General features: G+C 38.1%; 1 protein-coding gene across 4 annotated transcripts; it reads right to left on the bottom strand.

Annotated features, from left to right (window-relative positions):
* Positions 1–1560: 1560 nt before the first annotated feature.
* LOC108679720 (V-type proton ATPase 116 kDa subunit a 1) lies at positions 1561–23726 on the bottom strand. Of its 4 annotated transcripts, none has more exons than XM_018168428.1 (10): positions 23564–23726; positions 22608–22784; positions 21810–21938; positions 20651–20680; positions 12515–12606; positions 9975–10101; positions 8306–8482; positions 4762–4974; positions 3081–3718; positions 1561–2494 (listed from the first exon to the last, which is right to left on the bottom strand). In XM_018168428.1, exons 1-10 carry the CDS (start codon positions 23678–23680, stop codon positions 1663–1665), a joined length of 2532 nt encoding a protein of 843 aa, XP_018023917.1. In that variant the 5' UTR covers positions 23681–23726; the 3' UTR covers positions 1561–1662. The 4 variants fall into 4 exon arrangements, with proteins under 4 accessions (XP_018023917.1, XP_018023916.1, XP_018023919.1 ...); XM_018168427.1 differs by lacking the exon at positions 12515–12606 and adding an exon at positions 17263–17372; XM_018168430.1 differs by lacking the exon at positions 20651–20680.
* Between the last annotated feature and the right edge of the window lie 824 nt (positions 23727–24550).

Genomic DNA, 24550 nt, shown 5'->3' on the forward strand with positions numbered 1-24550 from the left:
GGGGGTAAACAGCAGAAATTCATCTATTAATAATGCAACACCAGCAGTCAACCCCAGAAATTCATCTATTGATAATGCAACACCAGCAATCAAGCCCAAAAAATCCGTTCACTAAATAACGTAGGCATTTCTTTGAAACAAAAATTTTAAATAAAACAAAACCAGCAAATCTTTCCATTAAATAGCGCAACACGAGCGGTCATAATAAGCCTTATTAATAATACTACACCTTCTTTATCGAGGTTTAAGTAATATATATAGCTATAAGCACGAACTCCTTGTATGATGCCATGTAGAGAATACATTCATACATAACACAGCAATTATTATAAGATGGCAGAAATTTCTTGATTATATGCGTACAATTTATGATCAGAGAGTGCATTTGAATTTTCAAGGAGTTGAACAATTCTTAGATGACGTTGGTAGATCAATCATCGTTGGTAGATCATCGCACCGTGCTGGAGAAACCCACCAGCGTCATCATGCGGAGGTGCACAACATTAATCGACCAACGATTGCTGGAACCGTCTTAATTTTGAATTGGACCCCAGCTATCGATTTCCAAGCTACCGGATTTGTCTAAAATAAAATTTGAGATTTTTTGCGTAAGGACTTTCTGGCTCGAAATTTTTGTGTTGTATCCTATTTACGTGTATTATGTACTTATGCCCAACCAAATTTCACTATTCAATGCTTTTCTTAACTTGAAAATGAATGTTGCTACATTCGAAACGTCGTTAATATATTATTATTTGCTAAATCTGCCTTTTGATCTACCAACGTCATCTAAGAATTGTTCAACTCCTTGAAAATTCAAATGCACTCTCTGGTCATAAATTGTACACATAACACAGCGTACACGACTGTTGTGTATAGAAGACAATTGGTGAACACAGCGAGGAAACGCGACAAAACAGAGCAAAATCTAATAGGACAGAAAACAACAGAAAATCTAATAAGTAATTCCGCAGGAATATTATCCCGTCTACAAAAATATTATTTTATCTGAAGACATATTATATATATACCGTGTGCAGATATAGTAAGAGAAGCCGCTGTATTTGGATTGCAGGCTAAAGTTGTAACAATCAATGCTCTACCAGATCATACAAGACTCCAAAACGCTAACTAAAACTAAAAAAAGCAGAAGATAAAATCATTATTTTTGCAATCAATGAACTTTCCTCACAAGATCAACACGAGTCATTATTTGACAACGCAACTCAGGAACATGCAGGTAATCCTTCATAACAACCCGAAACGACAAGCGATGTTCTGAGTGGAGGCAATGGAGAGATGCTACGATAAGAGAGGACGAAGCTGTCTCTCGCTACGAAGTGTTACACTAACAATGAATAGACAGCTAGTACATTTGGTTATAGAGATTACAGTAGGTACGAGACAACTACAATACTTTCATGTTCGAAACATGCAATATTCGTCTAATTCAATGAACACATTAGTGATTCCTACACTATAAAATTTGACATAAGAACACGAATCTTAAGTTGATCATAAGCTATTCAGTGCCATATAGGAGGAAATAATCTGAACAACAAGACGATAGCTAAATTCATCAATATGTATACCCCAACGCAATAGGGTAACAATTCCAAGCTTGATCTAACATTACGGTTCGAACGAGAAGTTCACTTGGATTTACTTCGCCTCAGTGACGGTACTTTCATTAGCCTCAAGAATGGAATCGAAGGAGAAAGGAACAAACGCGTAGCCCTGGCCTTCGTAGAACTTGCTCTGGAACTCGACCCAGTGAAGCCTGAGTGTGTGAAGGAAGGCGGAGAGGCCTTCCATTAGCACCAGGATTACAACCGTCAACGTAGCCCACGCAGCGAAGATGAAGTACATAGCAAAGCCACCCGTGGTTCCGGCGGTAGAAAGCCCGATCCTGAGTACCATACCCCAGAGCACCTCAGAGAGCTGGGCATGAGCAAGAGACAAGGCCCAGAGACGAAGGTAAGAGGCCGTGTGCGACACAGAGCCCAGCACAAACTCGATGGTGTGGATGCCTTGATGGATGAGAATCTCACTCATGTCGTGGTCCTCGGCTGGCTGAACAGGCATGGTCGATGGAGTCTCTTCCATTGCGCCCTCAACGCCTCCGGTGCCCAACATGGCGCGCTGCTTACTTGCCCTATAAAGGAAGTAAGGCTTCGCCACCAGCATCCAAGGTACGCAAATAACCGCCACAACCACCATCATCCTCTGGAGGTAGAACTGGCCGTCGTACATGTAGGCCGAGCACGAGTTAGGTCCCTTGGCCTCTTCATAGCCTTTCATGAGGACCATGTTGATGAAGGTGATAAGGATGCTGGGGGCACAGCCTGGCGTCAGGACGAGTGGCACGTCTTCACCTGCACCGTAGTTGACCCACTTGATGAACACCAGCAGCGTGAGGTACACGAACAGGCACGACATGAACAGCACTTGAGGGATGAACTCACACAGCACGTTCAGTCGACGATTGAAGAACCTGCGAGACAAAAATTTAATAAATAAGCTGTACTGTATGGTGAGTACAAATTAGAAGAATGTTCAATTAAACCTGCAAGACAAAAATTCAATAGAGAAGCTGTGTACTGCGTGGCGACTTCAGATTAGAAGAAGGTCAAATACAATCTACATAAATCTCAATTAAGTGGGCTTCATCTTTAAAAATCTAACAAAAGATGTCAAGAAAACCTTGGGTACCAAGCATAAAGGAGAAAATTAGAGATGACAAAATAAAAAACTATAAAAAATTTCACTCCAGCATTTCAGATTTGTAGCGATCAACACTGAACAACACAAATTTCTAGAACGTATTCACAATGGATTGTATTTTACCCTTTCCTGCACTAACAGAAAATATTTTCTCACGCCTTCATGTACACGTCATTGATCACATTTGTTTGAATAAAAAACTTTCTTTTTGCACACAGAAATTCTTACACGAATTCTAGCACGAGTGTTAAAATAAAAGATTATAAACAGATGCAGGAGACTTACAAGCATTCAGAAAAGCCTAAAGACGTCGTGTATATTAAAACATAAGCAAAATTTATAGGAGAATGACTCGCCTGTGGTTCCACAAGCTTAGTATGATGCCGAACATCATGTGCACAATGCCGAAGATGATGCTAATTTTCATCTTGTAGGAGTTGAGGAAGTTGATCTTGTTGGCAGCGAGCTGCCACAGCGGGTCCAGGCCGATAGGATAAGGAGTCCCTTCGTACTGATCAGGTTGCTTAGGATCGAGCATGATCTCCCTGTTGTCCCTTATGGTTGACTCATTAAAAGGCACATGCCAGCTCGAGCCAAACAAGTTCAAGGACTTGGAGAAGACGTCGTTGTAGATGATGCCCGTGTACATGGAGAATGTCCCCATCAGCAGGATGATGTACCGCCCCCCAAAAAAGATGTTCCAGATCTCACTGTCGACTTTCTTGACCGAGAGAGGCTTCTCCTTCCATACCATCCAGGCGCCGAAGAGAGTCATGATGATGCCGTGGCCGAGGTCACCAAACATGATGGCGAAGAGGAAGGGGAAGGTGATGATGGTGTAGACCGCAGGGTTCATTTCCCTGTACGAGGCCACACCGTACGAGTCGATCAAGCCCTGGAAGGCGCGCGTGAATTTGTTGGTGCGATGGAACGTTGGCGGCGACTCGACGCACGACAGGCGATTCAGGATGGCTGGCAGAGACCCGCTTTTTTCCTGCAGTACAATGCAGAACATTTAAAGGAATCGGTACACTTGTACGTCAGTGAGATATTACGAAGAGCTAGTAAAGCAGCAGTCAGTACAACAGAAAAAAATCGTAACACATTATTATTATTATTATGTGTTATGGATATTTCATGCTCCCGATTTGACATTATGTAGCTTTCAGGAAGCTTAGGCTTATAACTGGGAATGAAAATGCACGTATAAGAGTGAGGCCTCGGCGATTTCAGTATTCGGGAATATACCAAATCTACTAAACATAGAATGTAAACACTTGTCACTTCGGGACAAAGCGAAGCAAGGCATGAATATGCGACGGTAAGAGGATGTAATATTGGGCAAAATGTACAGTTTCCAGAGTAATAGATCAAAATAGCATTAGACAACTAAAAAAACTGGGTAATATTAGAAAATATATACATATGAAATGTAAAAGAATTGGCGCACGAGATGAATGGAACCTTGGAATAAAAGAGAGAGAACCAATGGTGAATGGAAAAAAGGTGGGAAAAATAATGCGGTAAGAGGAGCCCCAGTCAACAACACAAGAGTCGCCACTGCACTTATCTCGCCGCTAATCCATGAAAACTGTATTATACTGGTCGAAACTACGATTTTTAAGGTTATATTACCACAGGATAACTATATATAATTAAAGCTCCTTTGATCTCGCTGGAAACATGGGGTTGAGTTTTCGTTCTAAAATAGATTGTTTCTATTGAAAGTTGGCAACATAAGTGTTGTGGCGACTAAAGTGGCATTGGCGATAAATGAATCGTTTGAATTGCAGGCTGGCGACATTAGTGTTGTGGCAACCTAAGTGGCATTGACGTTAAAAAACGCTTAAATTGAAGGCTGACAACAAAAGTGCTATGGCAGCTCAAGTGGCATTGACGTTACATAGATTGTTTCTATTGAAAGCTGGCAACATAAGTGTTGTGGCGACTCAAGTGGCATTGACATCAAATAAATCGTTTCAATTGAAGGCTGGCGACATTAGTGTAGTAGCGACTCAAGTATCATAAGACACTAACAGTGCCACGACGCAGTGCGAGCTGGACGGTCTCCAAGTCAGGCACAGGAATCCAGCACTCGGCAATGAGGCCGTTCTGGATGGTGTCGATGTTGAACATGTTGAGGCTGTGATATATCGCCTTGATCTTCCACACCTTCAACATCCACGACCGCAAGTTACGAGCTGCCGACACCAACACGCGGTGTCTGTGGTCCTGCGTCTGGCTTAGCACCTGAAATGAAATAATTGAAAAGAAGAGAAAATGTAAATTGAATTCAGCACACCTTCAATAAAAACTTTTTGGAGAAGAGCTCTAACATCATTTCATAAAATGTATAGAATACAAGCACAATCAGTAGGTAGTGAAAATATATATAGAACATAAAATAATTACATAGATGCCGACAGGCACTCATTAGCCTGCCTAAATTGCAAGTGTACTAATACTTTAGAAGCAAAAAAATGCAACTTAATTCACCATTTATTCACATGCGTAGTCATAGTCTATAGGCCGCCTGCTTGCCCATCGGAAAATTTTAACAAAACACTGGAGGAAATAGAAACCAGGGTAGCTGAACTGGGTGAACCAGCCCCCAGCCTGATAATGGGGGTAGACTTCAATCTCCCACGTATCCGATGGACAAGTCCGGGCGACGTAGAGGTTGGTGACCGCGACAGAAGCCAAGAAACAAAACTAGTGAAGTTCGCTGCGGAACACTTGCTCAGTCAGCAGGTACGGTTGCCGACAAGGGAACGAAATATCCTCGATCTCTTCTTTACAGATAATGAAAGAATGGTGGTTGACGTTCGGGTTGAAGAAACCTCACTGTCAGACCACCGACTGGTGAGGGTGGATACGACCATTGGAGCCGATACCCAGCCCAGGGCTATACCCCAAGATGGACTGGCATGACTCAACTTTCACCATCGAAGAACAGATTGGGAGGCAATATGGAATGAACTTGACGAAACTGACTGGAGAACGGAGTTTCACGATATGAATGCAGAGGAAACCTACACAAAACTTTGTAATAAATTAGCACAGGTATGTGTGCGTCATACCCCGAGGACCCAAAGTCCGCAGCTTTCCGGGAGACCGACGAATCCTTATGAGAAAACGCACACGTTTGAATATACAAATAGCTGAATCCACTAGTGATCAGAGGAGACAGAGACTAGTAGATTTGCACAATGAAATTGAACTCAGGTTGCAGGACTCGCATAAGATAGAAGAACAAGCTGCCGAGGAACGAATAGTGGAGGTAATCAGAGAAAACCCAAAGTACATATTTTCAAATACGCCCAGTCCAAGGCTAAAATACAGACGCCACTGGGCCCGCTGAAGGATAACGATGTCCTTGTCGGAGATGACCAGGGTATGTGTGAGCTACTGGGATCGCTGTTTGAATCAGTCTTCAGTAACCCCCGCTACTCAAGGGAGGAGAATGAAATCGAAGTTCTCCAGGAACTACCAGGAGGAAGGGGGTTGGAAAACATTGAGTTTGGGCCAGAAGATATGGAAATAAGTATCAAAGAATTAGCTACGTTCTCAGCACCAGGGCCCGATGGAATTCCGGCAGTGCTGTTAAAGAAGGGTGTTGGAGCACTGAAGGCTCCGCTCACAATGATATGGGAAGCCTTGACGATGGAGGGAATTATCTCTGAGGGTCTGAAAGTAGGACTGATAACGCCAATCCACAAAGGAGGTGCGAGGGACAGACCGCAAAATTACAGACCTGTGACCTTGACCTCACATGTGATCGAGGTTTTTGAGAATGTAGTGGCCAAGAGGCTTGTCTGGTATATGGAAGAGGCTGACCTGTATAATAACGGACAACATGGTTTCCGGCGTAATCGTGCCTGTTTGTCACAGTTACTGGAGCACCATCACCGTCTAGTGGCCCAGCTGAAAGAGGGAGCTGGCGTGGACGTGGTATACCTGGACTTTGCTAAAGCTTTTGACAAAGTTGACCATGGGATGCTCTTTAGAAAGCTGAGGCTGTTGGAGGTAGAAGGAAGCCTGTTGAGGTGGATCCACAACTTCCTTGCAGATAGAATACAAGCTGTCGCAATTGGAAACTCGAAATCGAGAGAAGCGAAGGTGAAAAGCGGAGTTCCACAGGGCTCAGTGCTTGGACCGATCCTCTTCCTCATCCACATTGCCGATATTGACTCGGAACTCACCCACGCATCTACATCGTCATTTGCGGACGATACAGGAGTGCTGACGAGGATCACAGATGACCTAGACTGCGAGAGATTACAGGATGATCTATCGTCAATCTACGATTGGAGGCTAGTGAACAATATTCAGTTCAACGGCACCAAGTTCGAAGTAATGAGATACAGAGTCCGCACAGAGATCTGGATGCCACATCGTTATTTGGCATCAGATGGCACAGAAATTGAGGAGAAGCAACTAGTTCGAGATCTCGGAGTGTTGATGAGTACTGAAGCCACGTTCGATGCCCATATCGAGGAAATAGTCGCGCGCAGCCGGCAACGGATGGGGTGGATATGGCGGACATTTTGAACAAGAGAAGCAGCACCAATGATTACACTCTTCAGAGCCCTCGTGCTCCTCAATCTTGAGTATTGCTGCAAAACTTTGGTCGCCACTCAAGGCGGTCATCATACTGTACACTTGGAAGATGATAACCGGACTGGCTCCCAACTTTGAGAGTGAGACCTCCAGAATAATGACACGTTACAATGAAAGGAGAGGGAGACTGTGCGAGGTTCCCCCATTTAATAACCGAGCCGCGGCCAGAGTAAAAACTCTTCACGAGGGGTCAGCGTCCGTGGTAGGATCGAGGCTCTTTAATGACTTGCCAAAAGCGCTGAGAGGAGGGGAGTTCACCCTTGCAACATTCAAGAGACGACTGGACAAGTGGTTGAGAAAGATCCCAGATTGTCCAATGAGAAACTACCCTCAGCAAGTGACAAGCAACAGCATCTTGCATCAGCTGGTTGAAAGGAGGGCAAATAGTCCAACGTTACATCCGGGACCCGAGGGCGGGATGACCTGCCTAGCGACGACTCGGAGACGGAGGACGACGAAGGCGGCGCATCAGCTTGACTGTGGACTACGAAGTCCAAGACTCATTACAAGGTCATATCACAGCGGTACGTACTAGTAGGTGTAAAGGCTGTGCAATTAATGCTTACAAACTTACAATAACAGATGGTTCTCAGATCAAACCCCTTCAGGGCAGGATGTGTAATAACTATGGTCTGTGAGTACCGATGCATTGTAATTGACATTTAATAATCACCAATATTCAAACAACGGAAAAAAACTGATGAGGTAGGAGCATGAAAGTCATGTTAACTGATAGCTAGGGCATGTATACAAGCTCTGTAATTAGCGTTCGATTATAGCTAAATAAAGAAAATATAACTCAGTACTCACTGCTGTGAGTGACAGAGAGCATTTCTCGTCGACGAAAACGTGAAGTCACGGACGGAGAGACAGACGGACGGACGGACGGACGTGGCGAGCACAATGATGCATTTATTCCATAAATGAGAAAATGCGCTAAAAATAACCCGAAGCAACTTACGGTGTTGAGGTCATCAAGGCGAGTCTTGACACCCATGGCCATCTCCCTGCGGTCGGCGGGCGCCTCAGGGCAGGGGTACATAGTGGCACGGAAGCCCTCGCAGATCTTCTTGACGCGCAGCTTCAGCTGCTCCCCTTGGAAGAAGATGATGAAGACACTCTTGTAGACCTGCTCGCCCTGCACAGTACGGAGGAGAGATTAGGTAATGGTAGGTGATGTATCATGGTGATGCTTGATGATGAAGACGCTCTTGTAGACTAGTTCTCCCTGCACAGTACGGAGGTGAGGTTAGGTAATGGTAGGTGATGTATCATGGTGATGCTAGATGATGAACACGCTCTTGTAGACCTGCTCGCCCTGCACAGTACGGAGGAGAGATTAGGTAATGGTAGGTGATGTATCATGGTGATGCTAGATGATGAACACGCTCTTGTAGACCTGCTCTCCCTGCACAGTACGGAGGTGAGGTTAGGTAATGATGGGTGATTTATCATGGTGATGCTAGATGATGAACACGCTCTTGTAGACCTGCTCTCCCTGCACAGTACGGAGGAGACATTAGGTACGGTAATGTTAGGTGATGCTAGATGATGAACATGCTCTTGTAGACTTGTTCTCCCTGCACAGTACGGAGGTGAGGTTAGGTGATGTTGGGTGATGTATCATGGTGATGCTGGATGATGAAGACACTCTTGTAGACCTGTTCTCCCTGCACAGTATTGCGATGTTAGGTGATGTACAGGGTGAACCAGAATTAACTGACCCTTTTAATTTGTTAATAAATAAAAAACTAACAACGTTATCAAGTTAAAACTTGTTTTATTTAAAAGAAGAACATTTTTATGGTAATATTGTATCCTAGTTTTTAGGATACAATAACTAACTAGGATACAATATTACATACAATATTTTAACTAATACATATTATTAATACATAATAAATATTTTAACTAATACAATAATAAAATATTGTAATAGGATACAATATTTTAACTAGGATACAATATTTTAACTAGGATACAATATTACCATAAAAATATTCTTCTTTTAAATAAAACAAGTTTCAACTTCATAACGTTGTTAGTTTTTTATTTATTAACAAATTAAAAGGGTCAGTTAATTCTGGTTCACCCTGTATATTGATGTGATTATATATGATGTTTTAAGATGATGCTGGACAATGAAGTTTCAATGTCTCTATTATGTGCATAGCTCACAGAACACCAGTAAGCAATTCCGGAATTTCTTGTGATAGAAACTTCACAACATTTGAAATCTCTCATCTGATTATTTCTCCAGCAATAACAAAACTTCTTACACTGAAGTAACAACATCCAACAACATGCACTGGCTACTGCAGTACGTACCTTTTAAAGTTTGAAGGCAGATCATTTTTTGTCATATGAACATAAATCAAAGTTAATTGAAAATAGAAATTTACCTTAAGTATGAATAAATATTCTGAATTTTCAATTTAAACCTTTTTCTTCCATGCCTAATGATCCTGATAATACCTAACAAAATTCCCCTCTAATATAATTTCACAAACCAATGAATATTTATTGCAGAGGTACATTTGCCTAACTCATATAATTTTACCAGGCGACAATTACAAAAATTTTATCAATATATAAGGGAAAAAATTGAATAAATATGGTAAGTAACTTACAGTTGCAGGATCCTCAAGGGGCTCCTCAATTTGTGCCTGACGCAGAAACACATTCCCTCGGCAAGCTCTCCACAGCATCCGTTCAAAGGATGCCACTCGCTCACGCAGGATGACACCGGCCACAAACCTGACATGTTCAGTGCAGACGTCACATTTTTGTAAATAATTGCCATTGAGTTTTCTGTATGACTAACATTCAGCAACATGCTATAATATTTGGTAGCTGATCATATTAAAATCTCAAATTAATAACATTGTGTAATCACCATTAGCGGGATATACGTACTTTAGACATTGCTAATACAATTTATATGGAAAATATACCGGTATATCATGTGAAGCAGTCAAGATCTATCTGAGATATAATAGCATGAGTCAATTTAAAAACTTGAATTGAAAAAAATTTCATCAAACTTGCCATGGGACAGAAATATAAAAACCTAAATCACAACATATGCAAGTTTCTAAAACAAAAAGTAATGGCAGTTCAAGACAAAGAAAATTAAATCGAGGTAATGCATATGCCAAGAGCATAAAACGTTAGCAATATTCCAACCTTACATATGAATCTGTAATGTAAACAACTAAGGTGTGGGTCAGATTTAGAGTGTTGTATGGTATATGTACATTTTATTACATATGGATTGGGTGTGTGCAAGGGCATGACTAGTGTGTGCATATCCTGTTTGACTGGTATTCCATACTTTGATGTAGAGTGCATAAAGTGACTATAGAAATAAATTGTATATTAGGGCATCAGATTTATATGTGTATGAAACCCACAAGTTGCACATTTATAACAATGTTTACAATGATTTTATTAGGTACAACCTCATCAGCAACTGTGGAGCTCAAAAGTTACTAAATGTGCTTCATTATTTCATTATTTTGACAACAAATTTTCTTGTGAAGCAAAATCTTTATAAATTGCAACGCAGCACAGATGCTAGCAGGCTGTCCTTATGAACTCTCGTCTGGCATACATCGAACAGGCATACAGCAACACACTGCCTAGCCGCACAATCATTCACACATGCATGTATGGTTTAAAGAGCATTACCACACAATTAAACACAATCTTGAATGGCTGGTGAAAATTACACAGCCATATTCACAATCATGTATGGCTTGCACCACATTTTGCATCAACACACAATCTCTTGTAGGTGTTACTGCATAAAACATAGTATGCCATACAAACACAAACAGAAATAAATAAAGAGTCAACAGAGTAAGTAACTGACATTAAAATTAGCACAGCAGATTTAAGCAACAAAAAAGCAACAGAGAAGAAGCCATTTCAAGGTTAGTATATAGCAGCAGTTGCACGTAAACAAGAACGTGACAAAACCAGAACACCAGAGTTAGATAAAAACAGGGAAATGATAGCAATTTCACAAACTCTGCACACATCTGAAACAATTTCGAGCATTTGAATACTTTTATTAAAGCTGACAATGAATAAATGAACAAAATCGTCAGTTTTAAATGTGGGATGATAACTGTTACAAATATATATAATTTAAAATAAATAAAATAAAGAATTCAATCATTTCAATATCACACATAGGTATGTATACATATTATGGAGTAGGACTCTTAACGAAGCTTTGCCACACAAGAGAACATAAGGCAGCAGCAACAGCATCACCTATTATGCTTCCTGGCCACTACCATTCCATCTACAGCAGCATAGCTTAACATTCAATTTACTTTTTCAAAGTTTGCACAATTTTGGAAACATTGGCAACATAAACTTTTGCTTTTCAAAGTTATTTCATGAGAAATAATTGAACATTTAATAAATGGACAAATCTGCCACATGAATGGAATCTTAATTTTCTCTAAAGAAATAACCAGTTGAATAAGTTTATTATACTATACCAGCATCACAAATATAACTTTAGAGGATGCATTTTTTCATAATCCTCAAAAAGCCGCATTGCAAAATATGAAGCAAGAGTTAAAGATTAATTGATTGAAGAACATTAAGAGATTGATAAAGTGTGATAAGTTCCATTTTTGTGCATAAAGTTCCATTTTTGCACTCATAACTACCACTTCAGTCATATTAAAATTATTTGCACATTTTGGTCAACTGAATTCATCACACGTGTAGAACGTTCATTCCAATATTAAGGTTTCTCAGTTAATTACTTAATTTAGTTTTTTGCACCATAATTTTACAGAGAAGCTAAATTCCCTTCAGCGATTATAAGCCATTTTATTAAATCTAAGTCCCCTTTTTCCCTCTTGCTCAGATTGGGTGCAATCATTTTAGGTGGCACTGACTTGATATTATGCATACCTTGTTTAAATTAGGTTAAGCATGATACCCTAACACTCACCCCAGCGGGATAGGTCCCTTGGCCTCATCAGGCAGCAGGTTAGGCATGATACCCTAACACTCACCCCAGCTGGATAGGTCCCTTGGCCTCATCAGGCAGCAGGTTAAGCATGATACCCTAACACTCACCCCAGCTGGATAGGTCCCTTGGCCTCATCAGGCAGCAGGTTATGCATGATACCCTAACACTCACCCCAGCTGGATAGGTCCCTTGGCCTCATCAGGCAGCAGGTTCTGTGTGAGGCTAACGGAGCCTCCATCCAGATTGCCAGCACAGCCGTCACGCTATGCACCAACAGGGTACAGTTTGTCATCACTATTGCTGTCACAACACACACCTAACTAACACATAACTAGTCCATTATTTGATAATAAAACGAAATCACCACCAAAGAAAATGAGGATTGCTACGCATATTTATCAAATAGCAGAAACAATTACATAAAATTTATTAGACACAAATATTCAAAGCTGGATCATGAAAGCATAGTCAGGAAGCTGCTTCATTTATATATACCTACTGTATAAAAATTATAACAAAACAATTCATGGAGCATCCATGTAATTGATCAAATATGAAGATCCCAAGTGGGGAATAATGCAAATTGACCATGATATATATAACACACGAGATTACTGTGCACCAAGTGAAAAACACATATCAGCAACACTCTGAATTTACATAGAATAATAATAATCTGCTTAAGATCAACACATTACTCTTTAACTAAGTTATGGAGATAGATTTAATGGACATAATTGTCAAGAAGAAATGCTTCAGCATATCCAGGGAGAAAAATGACAGCACATACTATAGCTTGCCCAGAGTACATATGCTACGAGTACAAATCCTGTGCAGCAGACTCACAAATATGAATATGGTACCAATCTACTCCACATAGAATGACTTACCAGAAATTGAGCAAAAACATAGGAATATTACCATCATTGCACTGCATTAGAAATATCATCTCAGCTTGCAAATATTTATAATAATCTTTCAAATAATCTTGATCACGTTTGACCTTTTCCAAGAGATGATTTTCAATGCAAGCTTAAAGTTACAATGGGGAACAACACCATAAATATGAGGCACAGTGTCTAGTTGACATTCCTCCATAAAATTATTTTTTAAATTTTAAACCTTAAATACATAGTGCTCCAATGCATCTATCTGACTCGTCCCCAACAATCACTGGACATTTTAAGAACCACAAATGTCTTACCAATTAATCATTCTATCACTATCATTAATATATTCCACCACAGATAATCATGTATAAATAGACTAATAGATTAGTGTTACTCATTGCTTAAATATAACACAATTCAGTTTAAGCATGCAAAATACCGGTACAATAATACAGTGGGTGTAAAACTGTAAATTACACAGGAAAATTTAAATGCTGAAAAGGAAAGTTGAAATTAACAACCATTGCTGACCCAAGAACATCACGAGGGCAAAAATAAACATTTCTCAACTTATTGGATGAGCAAAAAACCCCAGGTAGAATTGACCTAAAGAAATCAACTGTATGTTATTAGGGTGTGAAACAATAACGACAGAAACCTTTATACATAGGCCACCAGGCTTAACTTTCTTCCGCTTCCTCACTCAAAATTGCCACAATTAAAGCCCCAGCCTTCAGCAACAGCACAAATTCTTGCAATCTGTACAATGTAAATGCTTCAAGTTGTTTGGTATTAAAGAAACAAGGTTTACATTTGACTAAAAACCGTGATGAGCCACAAGCAAATTACAAAAAAAAAATGTAAACATGTTAAGTGCTGCACTAGCCACTAGCCACTAGTGACTTGTACCACAGGTATGAAATACTATGCACTAAATATAACATAGCCACACTTAACATGTTAAGAAAGAATCATACATGCACCATGCACATGTTCAGGTATCATGCATAGGTATGTTTGGGTATCATGCATATGTTTGGAGGTTTCACATATTCCAGCACGGCTAAATCCCACAGAACAGCTTGTATTAAGACCTTAATAAAAATATTGCAATAAATAAATAATACAATTTAAGGATACATACGTGCTGTTAGGAGCTACAGAAACAATGGGAGGGGGCAAACAATGACAAGATAAAAAAAATAATGAAAATAAAGACAATTATTTATGTATTGTATACCTATCATAGTATAATATATGTTATGTACCTACTGTAAAATGGGGTTACATTGACCGGTGGGGTAACTTTGACCACTTTTTGTTTTTGTTTTAACAAAAACCCCCAAAACTCAAAAACTATTTGACATACTTTTGTCAAATAATTTTTGTTTTTTTTTAATTTTTGTTTTTTTGACCACTTTTTGTTCTTGTTTTAACAAAAACCCCCAACTCAAAAACTATTTTAAAAATTTTGTCAATGGCCATCAAAGGCCTAATACTGAGGCTACGTAACACAATAGAAAGATTTAAAAAGTTTGCATATCTAATAGGTTAAAAAATAAAAAATGTGACCCATGAAAAAGAGCTATTATTTAAAGCCTGTTGGAGTACCCCCTCCAATTTTTTTTTATTTTTTGGTAAAATAACTCCAGGTTTTGATGCATTGTAGTAGAACTCTTCTAGTTACATATGCTAAAGACAAATTTTAGGAAAGTGCCATAGTTTGCAAATGGGAGGCGCCGCCCCCCAATGGGGGAAGTTTGACCACCTTATGGCAGCCGTGACAGGGTAACATTGACCAGCTTGGAAATTAAGTTAAAATTACCATAGGTACCTATATAAAATATTTTATTTTTGATACACCTGTTAATGTTTCTTTCTTTATGTTTCAGACTCTACAGAGTCTTATATATGGTAATTTTAACTTAATTTCCAAACCGTGTTTCAGACTCTACAGAGTCTTATATATGGTAATTTTAACTTAATTTCCAAACCGGTCAATGTTACCCCATCACGGCTGCCATTAGGTGGTCACATTTCGCCCATTGGGAGGGGGGGCGCCCCCCCAATTGCAAACTATGACACTTTCCTAAACTTTGTCTTTTGCATATGTAACTAGAAGAGTTCTTCTACAATGCACCACAACCTGAAGTTATTTGGAGTTATTTTACGAAAAAATAAAATTGATTTTACCACCCGGTCAAAGAAACCCCAAGAGCTGGGGTAACAAAGACCATAACTTTTTTTGAAATTACATCAAAACTATGAGAGGCAGGAGCCAGCAATTTATGGTGAGTAAAGCTGGAGTATAGACCTGTATTTTGCAGGTTTCAATTCAAGTTTAACTTGTCTAGTAAAAAATGGCATCATTTTGAAAAAAAGTGGTCAAAGTTACCCCATTTTACGGTAGGTATATTTGTTTTTTAAAGGATTTGAATACACAATTTTCATTCCGTTTTCTTTATAAAATTGGTTTCAGTAAAACGTGGTAAAGGGAACAGTGAAAATTGTCTACACTCAAATCATTTGCAAACAAAATATACGTAACAGTTTCAAACATTTCTTTCTGTTCACTTTAGAGCCAACACTGAAACTGAAACTATAAATGCTTATAAAACTGTACTAGAGTAAAATGACAGCAACATGCATGCTTCAGGCAAATGAAGTACACAAGAGAAGTGCATTTGAGAACCAGGAATTTAACAATATATATATTAAATAGGTAGGAATATATATGGTACAGTACAGTACATCACAATGCAACCATGCAAGACAGCTTCAAAAGAAAGACACCAAAATCACCAAAGACTGAACACTGAGCTATGTTCCATGTTAGTTGGGAACTTATGCATTTCTACAGCATAGAACAAATCCTAAGAGATCTAATGCAATGATCAAAACATGCATCCAGTCATGGAGGGCAATTATTTACATGCTTTCAGTTGAATTGGAATTGATGTGATGCCTTAATCAGACTGGGAATTAATGGAGCAATGTCATATTTTAAATATGGAATTATGTAATAAGAAATGCACAAACTCCTTGAAGGAAAAATGATTTTACAATGAAGTTTTTGTTCAAGATTCTCCTAGTGTCTTGACTGTCTCTTACAATGACTGATGCAGATTTGTCAATGTATTTATTTTTTTACTGTCTCTACCATTGTTTTGACAGCTGCCATTCAGCCACAGTGTCATTTAAGAGGCAACTAGCATCTTTACAGTCACTGCTGGCCTCTTCACAGTAGACAGAGAGATGCACAGTACACTTTCAGAGTAGACAGAGAGATGCACAGTACACTTTCAGAGTAGACAGAGAGATGCACAGTACACTTTCAGAGTAGACAGACAAATATATTCACACACTTCCTCTCATACACAAATGCACTACCTATATGGTCTATGATCACTAACAGATACAAGCATTCAAAGCCAAGCTAACACAATTGCACCAACATGCAGACAGCACAAAGAACCAACTGAATATACCTGCTACATTTATAGATTCTTTATACTGCAAGTCATCTCCACATAATAGCAGGTTTGACTTTAAAAAGAATAAAAATTAAATAGACCAAGTGGTGTATTATTTCAAGCAACATCATACCCCATTTTTTCTAGTTATGAACAAAAGGGGAAGTACGATAGATATCATGAGCAATTTTTTGTGGAATGAAGTGATTGTAGTGTGAACTTGGTAGGCACTCAAATGTGAGTGCTGTTGCAGCAAGATTGTTATGGAGCAACAGTATAGCTGTTGTGAGCAATAGTACGTATCAGAGGTGAAAAATACTAGTCATGGTAGTTAGGTCAATTTTGGTGGTGGTGATGCCAATAAATATCATTTATGTAATGCAATACTATATTTTGTGCTGCTCAGAGCAATCATGTTGCTTATTAGTAGCATTTGAAGTGATGTAGAACAATTGATGGAGTGGGGAGGCATTTGGTGAGGGCAATGATGATGGTTGCCGTGTGGGGGCAAAAGTGGCAGTGGTGTTGACATTCCTAAAGAGACGAGCTCATTTACCCAATATGCTTGAGTTGATGTAGCGAGATGTCAGTCAAAAGGTTGATGGTTTCATCATCATCATCAAAGTAAGGAGCCTGATCGGGAGGCAGGTTGGGGGGATACATTGCCTGCACGGGAGGAATGTGTACACAAACTCTCACTTGACACTTCATGCTACTGCACCTCACAATAATGTACAGTACAACTTATTACAGTAGTAACCTGGATAACAACCACAGTCCATTCCTGACAAGAGGGTGGCTGCTCTGAGAACATTTCACCACAGGAGTTAGCAGAGATAAAATAAGTCTCTTGTAACAAGATGCACATAGGCCTCCAGCTTTTGTTGGATTTGTTGGGCTTTTCCAACATTTCAGGTTTTTGATATGGTTCAAGGGAAGGAATTGGTAATCTGTGGCTCCATTGCTTTTGCTAGAATCTAAGATTGCAGAAATTATTATTTACATGTGACGGTATGCATGCATGGACTAGGGAATGCAAGCTGCTCAATAAAAACAGCATTGTATAAAAGGAATTAAAGTATATAAAAAGAATCAAAGAAATTGTTAGAATCTCACAAGTGAGTTTCAACGTCTTAGAAAGAAAAAACGCAAATCACAAATACATTTAAACCTTAGCAGTGATGACATAAACCCAAATAAAAGCATTGATTTGCATGAAGGAGTAAATTAGATGCAAACATCTGATGAGAAACATCTGATGTAGGCTCTAGTATCAGTTTGAGACCTTCTTCAGGTACAGGTCATAAATAAAGGTGAAACCATAGTTATTAGCAATGTTAAATAATAAAATAATCTCAACTTATTATTGCTACGTATCTAATGAAGCTGAATCCACCCAGATTGAGTCCTCTTAGCTATCACATGGTTCTAATTATTAAGAAATCAAGATATATTGACAAGGCAATCAAAATCAGGGCAGCAGATAATGGAATTAAAATTCACAGTCAAACAGAAAATGCAGCCAAGTAGAAAGACATGAATATGAATACAATTTACCCTGTAGACCAAGAATTTTATTATACTTCAAGTCATGGTTGCATTGCCATGCTTTTGTGGTACTTTTGCAATGCACAGGGAATGCATGTTTAATGCTGCATTGAATTACACACTTTGAAGGACTATAGAGATTTCATCACTTGAATCATGATACCTTCAGAAGATTTCAGTCACGTAATACAAGGCTTAATAAGTTCAAAGACATAATAAAAGAATGGATGCCAAAGTTAATCAAAGTAATTTCATTGACAAGCCTTTATTTTCTTGTCAGCTTGATGCAATCATACTCTGAAAATGATGCATACATTTTTTTAAATGTTAATAAAATATGCATGGTAGTCTGATTGCTACTTTCATTAGGCATATTCTAAATTCTAATGCCAATTAACTTTTCTCTTATTTCTTGAATCATTGGCGGTAATTCTACAAATTTTGGAAGCATCAACAGCCGCTTTCATTTTTGTTTACAATTGCCATTATGTTAGACTATGAATTACCGGTACTCCAATTCCTTTAAATTAAGCAACACAAAACTGAAGATATCAGCAGCAGACCAAGACTGGACTGCTAAGTCTCGCCATACATAAACTATGTTACAGGTGACATAGGTACGTAGGGGTCTCACCAAATAATTAGACAATGTGGTCATGCATGCAAATGCTTCAACAAATGTAATCCAACAGGCTTTCTCAAATTTTTGGTGAAGGGCCTGGTCTGTAGATTGTCCAAGAAAGACAGGGGATTTGAAATTTTTTAAATGAATACACATACCGGTACCTCTTTTGACAGGGTTGGAAGTTTAATGTTTGATATTAATTGATCACTAAGATATGAATTATAACAATACTGTGAATATTTTTACATAAAAAGCAACAAGGCCCACCAATGACTGTTTTACAATGGACAAGGAAGCCTGGAGAGAGACAGCATCAGTCATCTGTTTGTTCAAGATGTTTTTGTCATCCTTAGTGCATTTGATGATAGATTTGAAGAAAAAAAAAATTTAAGATGAACGAAGGAAAATCTTAAATGATATCCTAAAATTGAGACACCTGAGATTAGCTGCAGATAGGTAGGTGCCTTATAAATGCTAGCAAAGATAGCAGCTGGCAGTGTTTTTGTCATCAGTTTAAAGCAAGCAGTTCTGCAGTTGTACAAATTGATTTAGTTTCTCATTATTTTATCACTCAAGTAAACAAGTATGAGGGTAACTTCAGCTTATGCTGATGGAATTTACAGCTTATGCTGATGGATTTTACAGCTTATGCTGATGGAATTTATATAGACTAGCTTTGCAGTTGGTGTGCAAAATTGAACCATGAGTAACATTTTAAAGCAGCAGTTCAGCAACGTTTTTAATAGTTCGTTACAGTACTCATTTTATCCCAATCAACATTTCTCAATCATATACAGTATCCACATTATTTGGAGCTTGCCAAAACATTTATTTTGTAGTTTGATTACCAGGAACAGGGATAGGAATGGAAATAAACTTATTATACCAAACCAGAGGAGCTTCACTGCTATAGCATTTACAGTGGGGGGAAATAAATATTCGTACACTTGAAAAATCGTATTTTAATGTATGTAAGTACACAAACTGAACAGGAGAAGTGATTTATATTATGTATAGAGGCGCATTGTATTCAAAAATAGCATCAATAGAAATTAAATCTCAATATGTTGAGCTGAATAAAGGGTATTCAACCAAGTATTAAATTAAAATAATGCGGATTTATTGTTTTGTACGAATACTTTTTTCACCCGAAGAAGTTAACATGTTGCTTTAATTTTTGTTGCATTGAGATTTAATTTTTATTGATGCTATTTTTTAATACAATGCGCCTCTATACATAATATAAATCACTTCTCCTGTTCAGTTTGTGTACTTACATACATTAAAGTACGATTTTTCAAGTGTACGAATATTTATTTCCCCCCACTGTATATATAGGTATACTGTATGATTATTTGGAGATGGGATGATGCTTTAGAGAACAAAGGATTTTTCCAAATCATTAGCATTTTGCAATTTCATTACAAGCATTAATGCTGGTAGTTCATTTTCCCTCAACCAGATTCATCCCCTGCAATGCTCAACTGCCAGCAGTAAACAAAAGAACTTGTACAGCTTTGTACAGGTTTCATTATCTTGGTACAAGTTTCCTGTTTTGTACAACCTTGTACATAACAGGTTTAACACCCCACGTGTCAAGTGAGAGAAAACCTCTACACATCCCACAGAAGTTGATCATGAGAGGTAAGCTTTACACGCCCAGAATCATTTGATATAGGTAAGGCACAAGGGCATCTTGACATGCCAAACATAAACTAAACATATGAAGCGTGGGGGAATGCCCAACATAATTTCTCTAGCAGTTGCTTACCTCTGCCTGCCACGGCCAAAGATGGCCCTCCTACAACAGAATAAAAGTGAGGGGTGCAACCAGCACACTTATCAGCACTAGAGCTATGCTATATACCATATTATGGATCATGATATTGAAATAAAGTGCTCTGGAACACTAATAGGTGAACACTGAGGACATTGGGCTTTTAACATTATAGGAAGATCACAGAGAACTAGACTTGCAGCAAGTGTGGCTTCATGCGATGTGTGAGTTAAATAAATTGTATGAAGCCTTTAGCAACACTGGGCAAAGTGCACTAACTAATTAAAAGTGTGAAATTTGCTATTGCCATCACATGCAGCAAAAAGGGCCTTCTAAGTGAGAAAGAAAAAATTATGTTTGAGAGGAAAAACTCATGAAAGTTCTCTTTACTTTTTTTGCAAGCTACAACATTTCATCTCAGCTCTAAACATTTTTTGACACTAACAATGCCAAACTTCTCTTATAGGAAACATACTCATGCTATCAATTGTGCATCAAAATGCTGACTTCTGATGGACAAACTTTCAACTGGCCAACCAATTTACAATTCAACCAAAAATGTGAGAAAAATTTCCAAATAACTCCATGAGCATGAAGACCATTGGAAACATTCTGTCAACCCTAAAGCTAAAAAAAAAAGATAGCTAGATTTGGAGCATAAATAGTGTATAGGTAGGTACCTATATTACTCGAGCCTGGTATCTGGATGAGAAGAAAAGGAATAAGCACAAGACACTAATGATTTGTGATATAACAATCATGAAATATATAAACTAATACTATCTATGTTAGTAGAGCAATTCATTTTGTTAAATTCTAAATATTAGAATGGGGTTAATTAACAAAAAATATGGAAAAAATGAAGTCCACGGAGGAACACAACTACTCTGTACCATCACTAGATAAGCCTCCATTGCCCACTGAGTAACCATGGTAGGTCTGAGTTCTTTCTTTTTATACATTCTATTGCCTTAGATTTGAAGTACCGGTATTGAACTCTTGACCTATAACATTATTGTGATACCTAGAACAGGCAACTGTAAACGTAAAAAAAGCTACTAGGTCTTGTACTAGCAAATAAGTATAGGTACATGTCAGTTTAGTGAGCTCAAGACCTATAACTTTATTGCAATTTGTAGAACAAGCAACCAACCTCATCAAAGAAGACCTGAGTCTTCTTGAGGATGTGCCGCAGCTCAGTGAGCTCAAGGTAGTTGCGTTTCAGAGCCTCGGCATTACTGTTCACCTCCTTCAGTTCATTCTCCAGCTTCTCAAAGTTTGCCTGTCATCAATAAATAGAATATATGTATATGTTTATAGAATGTGAAAACTTATTTCTTCACAAGGTAAAATTTTTAAGTTAAACATAAATCTAAATTAATTTGTATGTACCGTCTACCTCTGTACCTCATACATAAAATATAGGTAATTAAACTAGTCCATTTGTACATTTTTCCAATTAGTGAGGATACAACTCATGAGGTGATTATTCTACAGATTATCATTTTGCAAAGCATTATGAAATTGAGGGAGGTGTACCTATTTATAGTTCTAAATGGTTTATGCACCATTGACTTCATCTATATTCTGGTCTGAGATAATTCTTGACTGGCATCATACCAAGTTAGCTTTATTATGTACCAAGATATTCCCAATAATGGAATGTTAAATGATCAGTACGGTACTATTATATATACATGTACCTATACCTTATGGGACTTCAACAGTATAGAAAGAAATAGATATGTTGAGTTACTACATTTCATTTTGAGCTACAGATGTACGTATCAATCACTCAAAATTGTGCAAAACATTAAAATGAAAATTCACTGATATCAAAAGCTTTGGATGCTTCTAAATATTGTAAAAATAATTTCATATGATTTCTGCAAAGAAACAAAATATATTAGATCAAAAAATTAATGCAAGATAAATAGGGAATTGAATGCACCTCCAAGTCTATCATTTCACGAGGCATGGGAGCTTCAGGGTTGTCGCCCGTGTCCTGCATGGGGATGGCATCCCGCCGGATCTCTCGCTCAAGATAGCGTAACTTGCGCTCCATCTCATCACACCGGCGCACTTCATTAACAAACTTGCGTTGGAAGGCATTGACATCTGGGTTCAGCTGCACAATTAATAAATTTATCAGAATGGTAATAATAAATGTGGAATAAACGTGAAAAAGGAAGACTCACTGACTGTATTCAACAACTATGGAAATGATAATGGATTGCACCAAAAGTAACAACTAAAAGGTTCTTAGCCAAGCTCATAAACCTACATCACAATCTAATAGCCAGGACTACATATTATCGAATAATTATGAGATTTTGATCCAAGAGATTGATTACATTTGCATTTATCATTATCAGAATATATTTATTTTCAGTGCATAAAAATGCACAGAAAAAATTGCATTAACAGAAAGTACCTATTAAAAATAAATTTTGATCTATGATATAGGTACCACATGTAAGCAAAATATCATTCAGAACAAATTCCATCTATCCCAAAAGACATGTAAAAAACTAAGTATTGGTTATAAATTAGATTTAAACTTTGTAATGTACGGTAATACAGAAATTATAAATACAATATAGAATAAGAAAAAAATTCTTTGAATATTAAATTATTTTAATCGATGAACTCAGTGATAAAAACATAAGTGAACATCAACATTACCACCAATTGGAGTGAAGAGATTCATCATGAGAAATAACTTAAATTACTAATGCATATGTACTACCTAATGCATATGAATAAGAAAAATAAATCAACTTGGGGCCATATTTCAATATAAGCAATAATGATATACAAGTTTGTACAAAATATAGAGGCAAACAGAACAATTTTGAAATGAACATACATACTTCCTAAAAAAATAACTATTAATATGTTACTCACATCCCGGAACTGCACTAAGCCGAGCTCTCCAAGCTCTGAGACGCATGTGTAGGCACTCTCACTCTGCAGGAAAAGCTGGCACAAAGCCACCTCTTCACTACGGAACAGAGACCCCATGACAAACTACTACAAATACCAGCTGTCTAAACTACAATGATCATCTGCAAAAATACAAAACACTAGTAAATATTATCATTTCTATCACAAGTGTGAATCAAGTCAAGTTATATGGAACCAATCAAGAAAATTTTAGAATTTTGTGATGGCCAATGATGCATTAATGTTTTGTCAAGTGAATTTTTTTCTGCTGAGCGAGGTAAATGTAATCAAAATTCTTTGTCGTTGATCAATTTTTTTGTTAACTGGAGACTTTGCTAACCAAGGTTCTACTGTAAAAACATTTTTCAGTGTGTCCCCTATTTTCCAGTCTCGCGGAAATGGCTGCTACTGTCAAACAAGGTAATAAGGGACGGTTTTGAGTGTTTTTCATTAATAACTTCTTACCATTAAATATTTCCTAAACAAGTTTGGACTCATTTTAAAGCTCTTTGCGAGGGCTATTGAATGGCATTCTCTAAAAAATTCCATATGCTCATCGTAAGGTGCCAGATGTAAAATAAAAGTGTCCCAAATTATCCCAGGGAATGGGGTAATCCGGTACACTTGAAATAAAACTCAATTTTAACATGTTTGAAGCAAGCAAAGTGTACTCATCCATTACTAACAGTACTCCGAAGTTCTCCTCTTCCTTTGTAGATGATAAATATGAAGAATAAATGACATTTTTAGTGTTTCTTACTTGTTTTTCCATTATTGATATATTCCAATGTCCATACATTACTGTACCGTAAAATGGGGTAACTTAGACCACTTTTTTTATAAATGATGCCATTTTTACTAGCTAAATTAAACTTGAATTGAAATACCTATGCAAAATACAAGTCTATACTCTAGCTTCACTCACCATAAATTGCTGGCTCCTGCCTC

Source organism: Hyalella azteca, unplaced genomic scaffold (assembly GCF_000764305.2).
Source record: "Hyalella azteca isolate HAZT.00-mixed unplaced genomic scaffold, Hazt_2.0.2 contig16689, whole genome shotgun sequence".
Taxonomy (NCBI): domain Eukaryota; kingdom Metazoa; phylum Arthropoda; class Malacostraca; order Amphipoda; family Hyalellidae; genus Hyalella; species Hyalella azteca.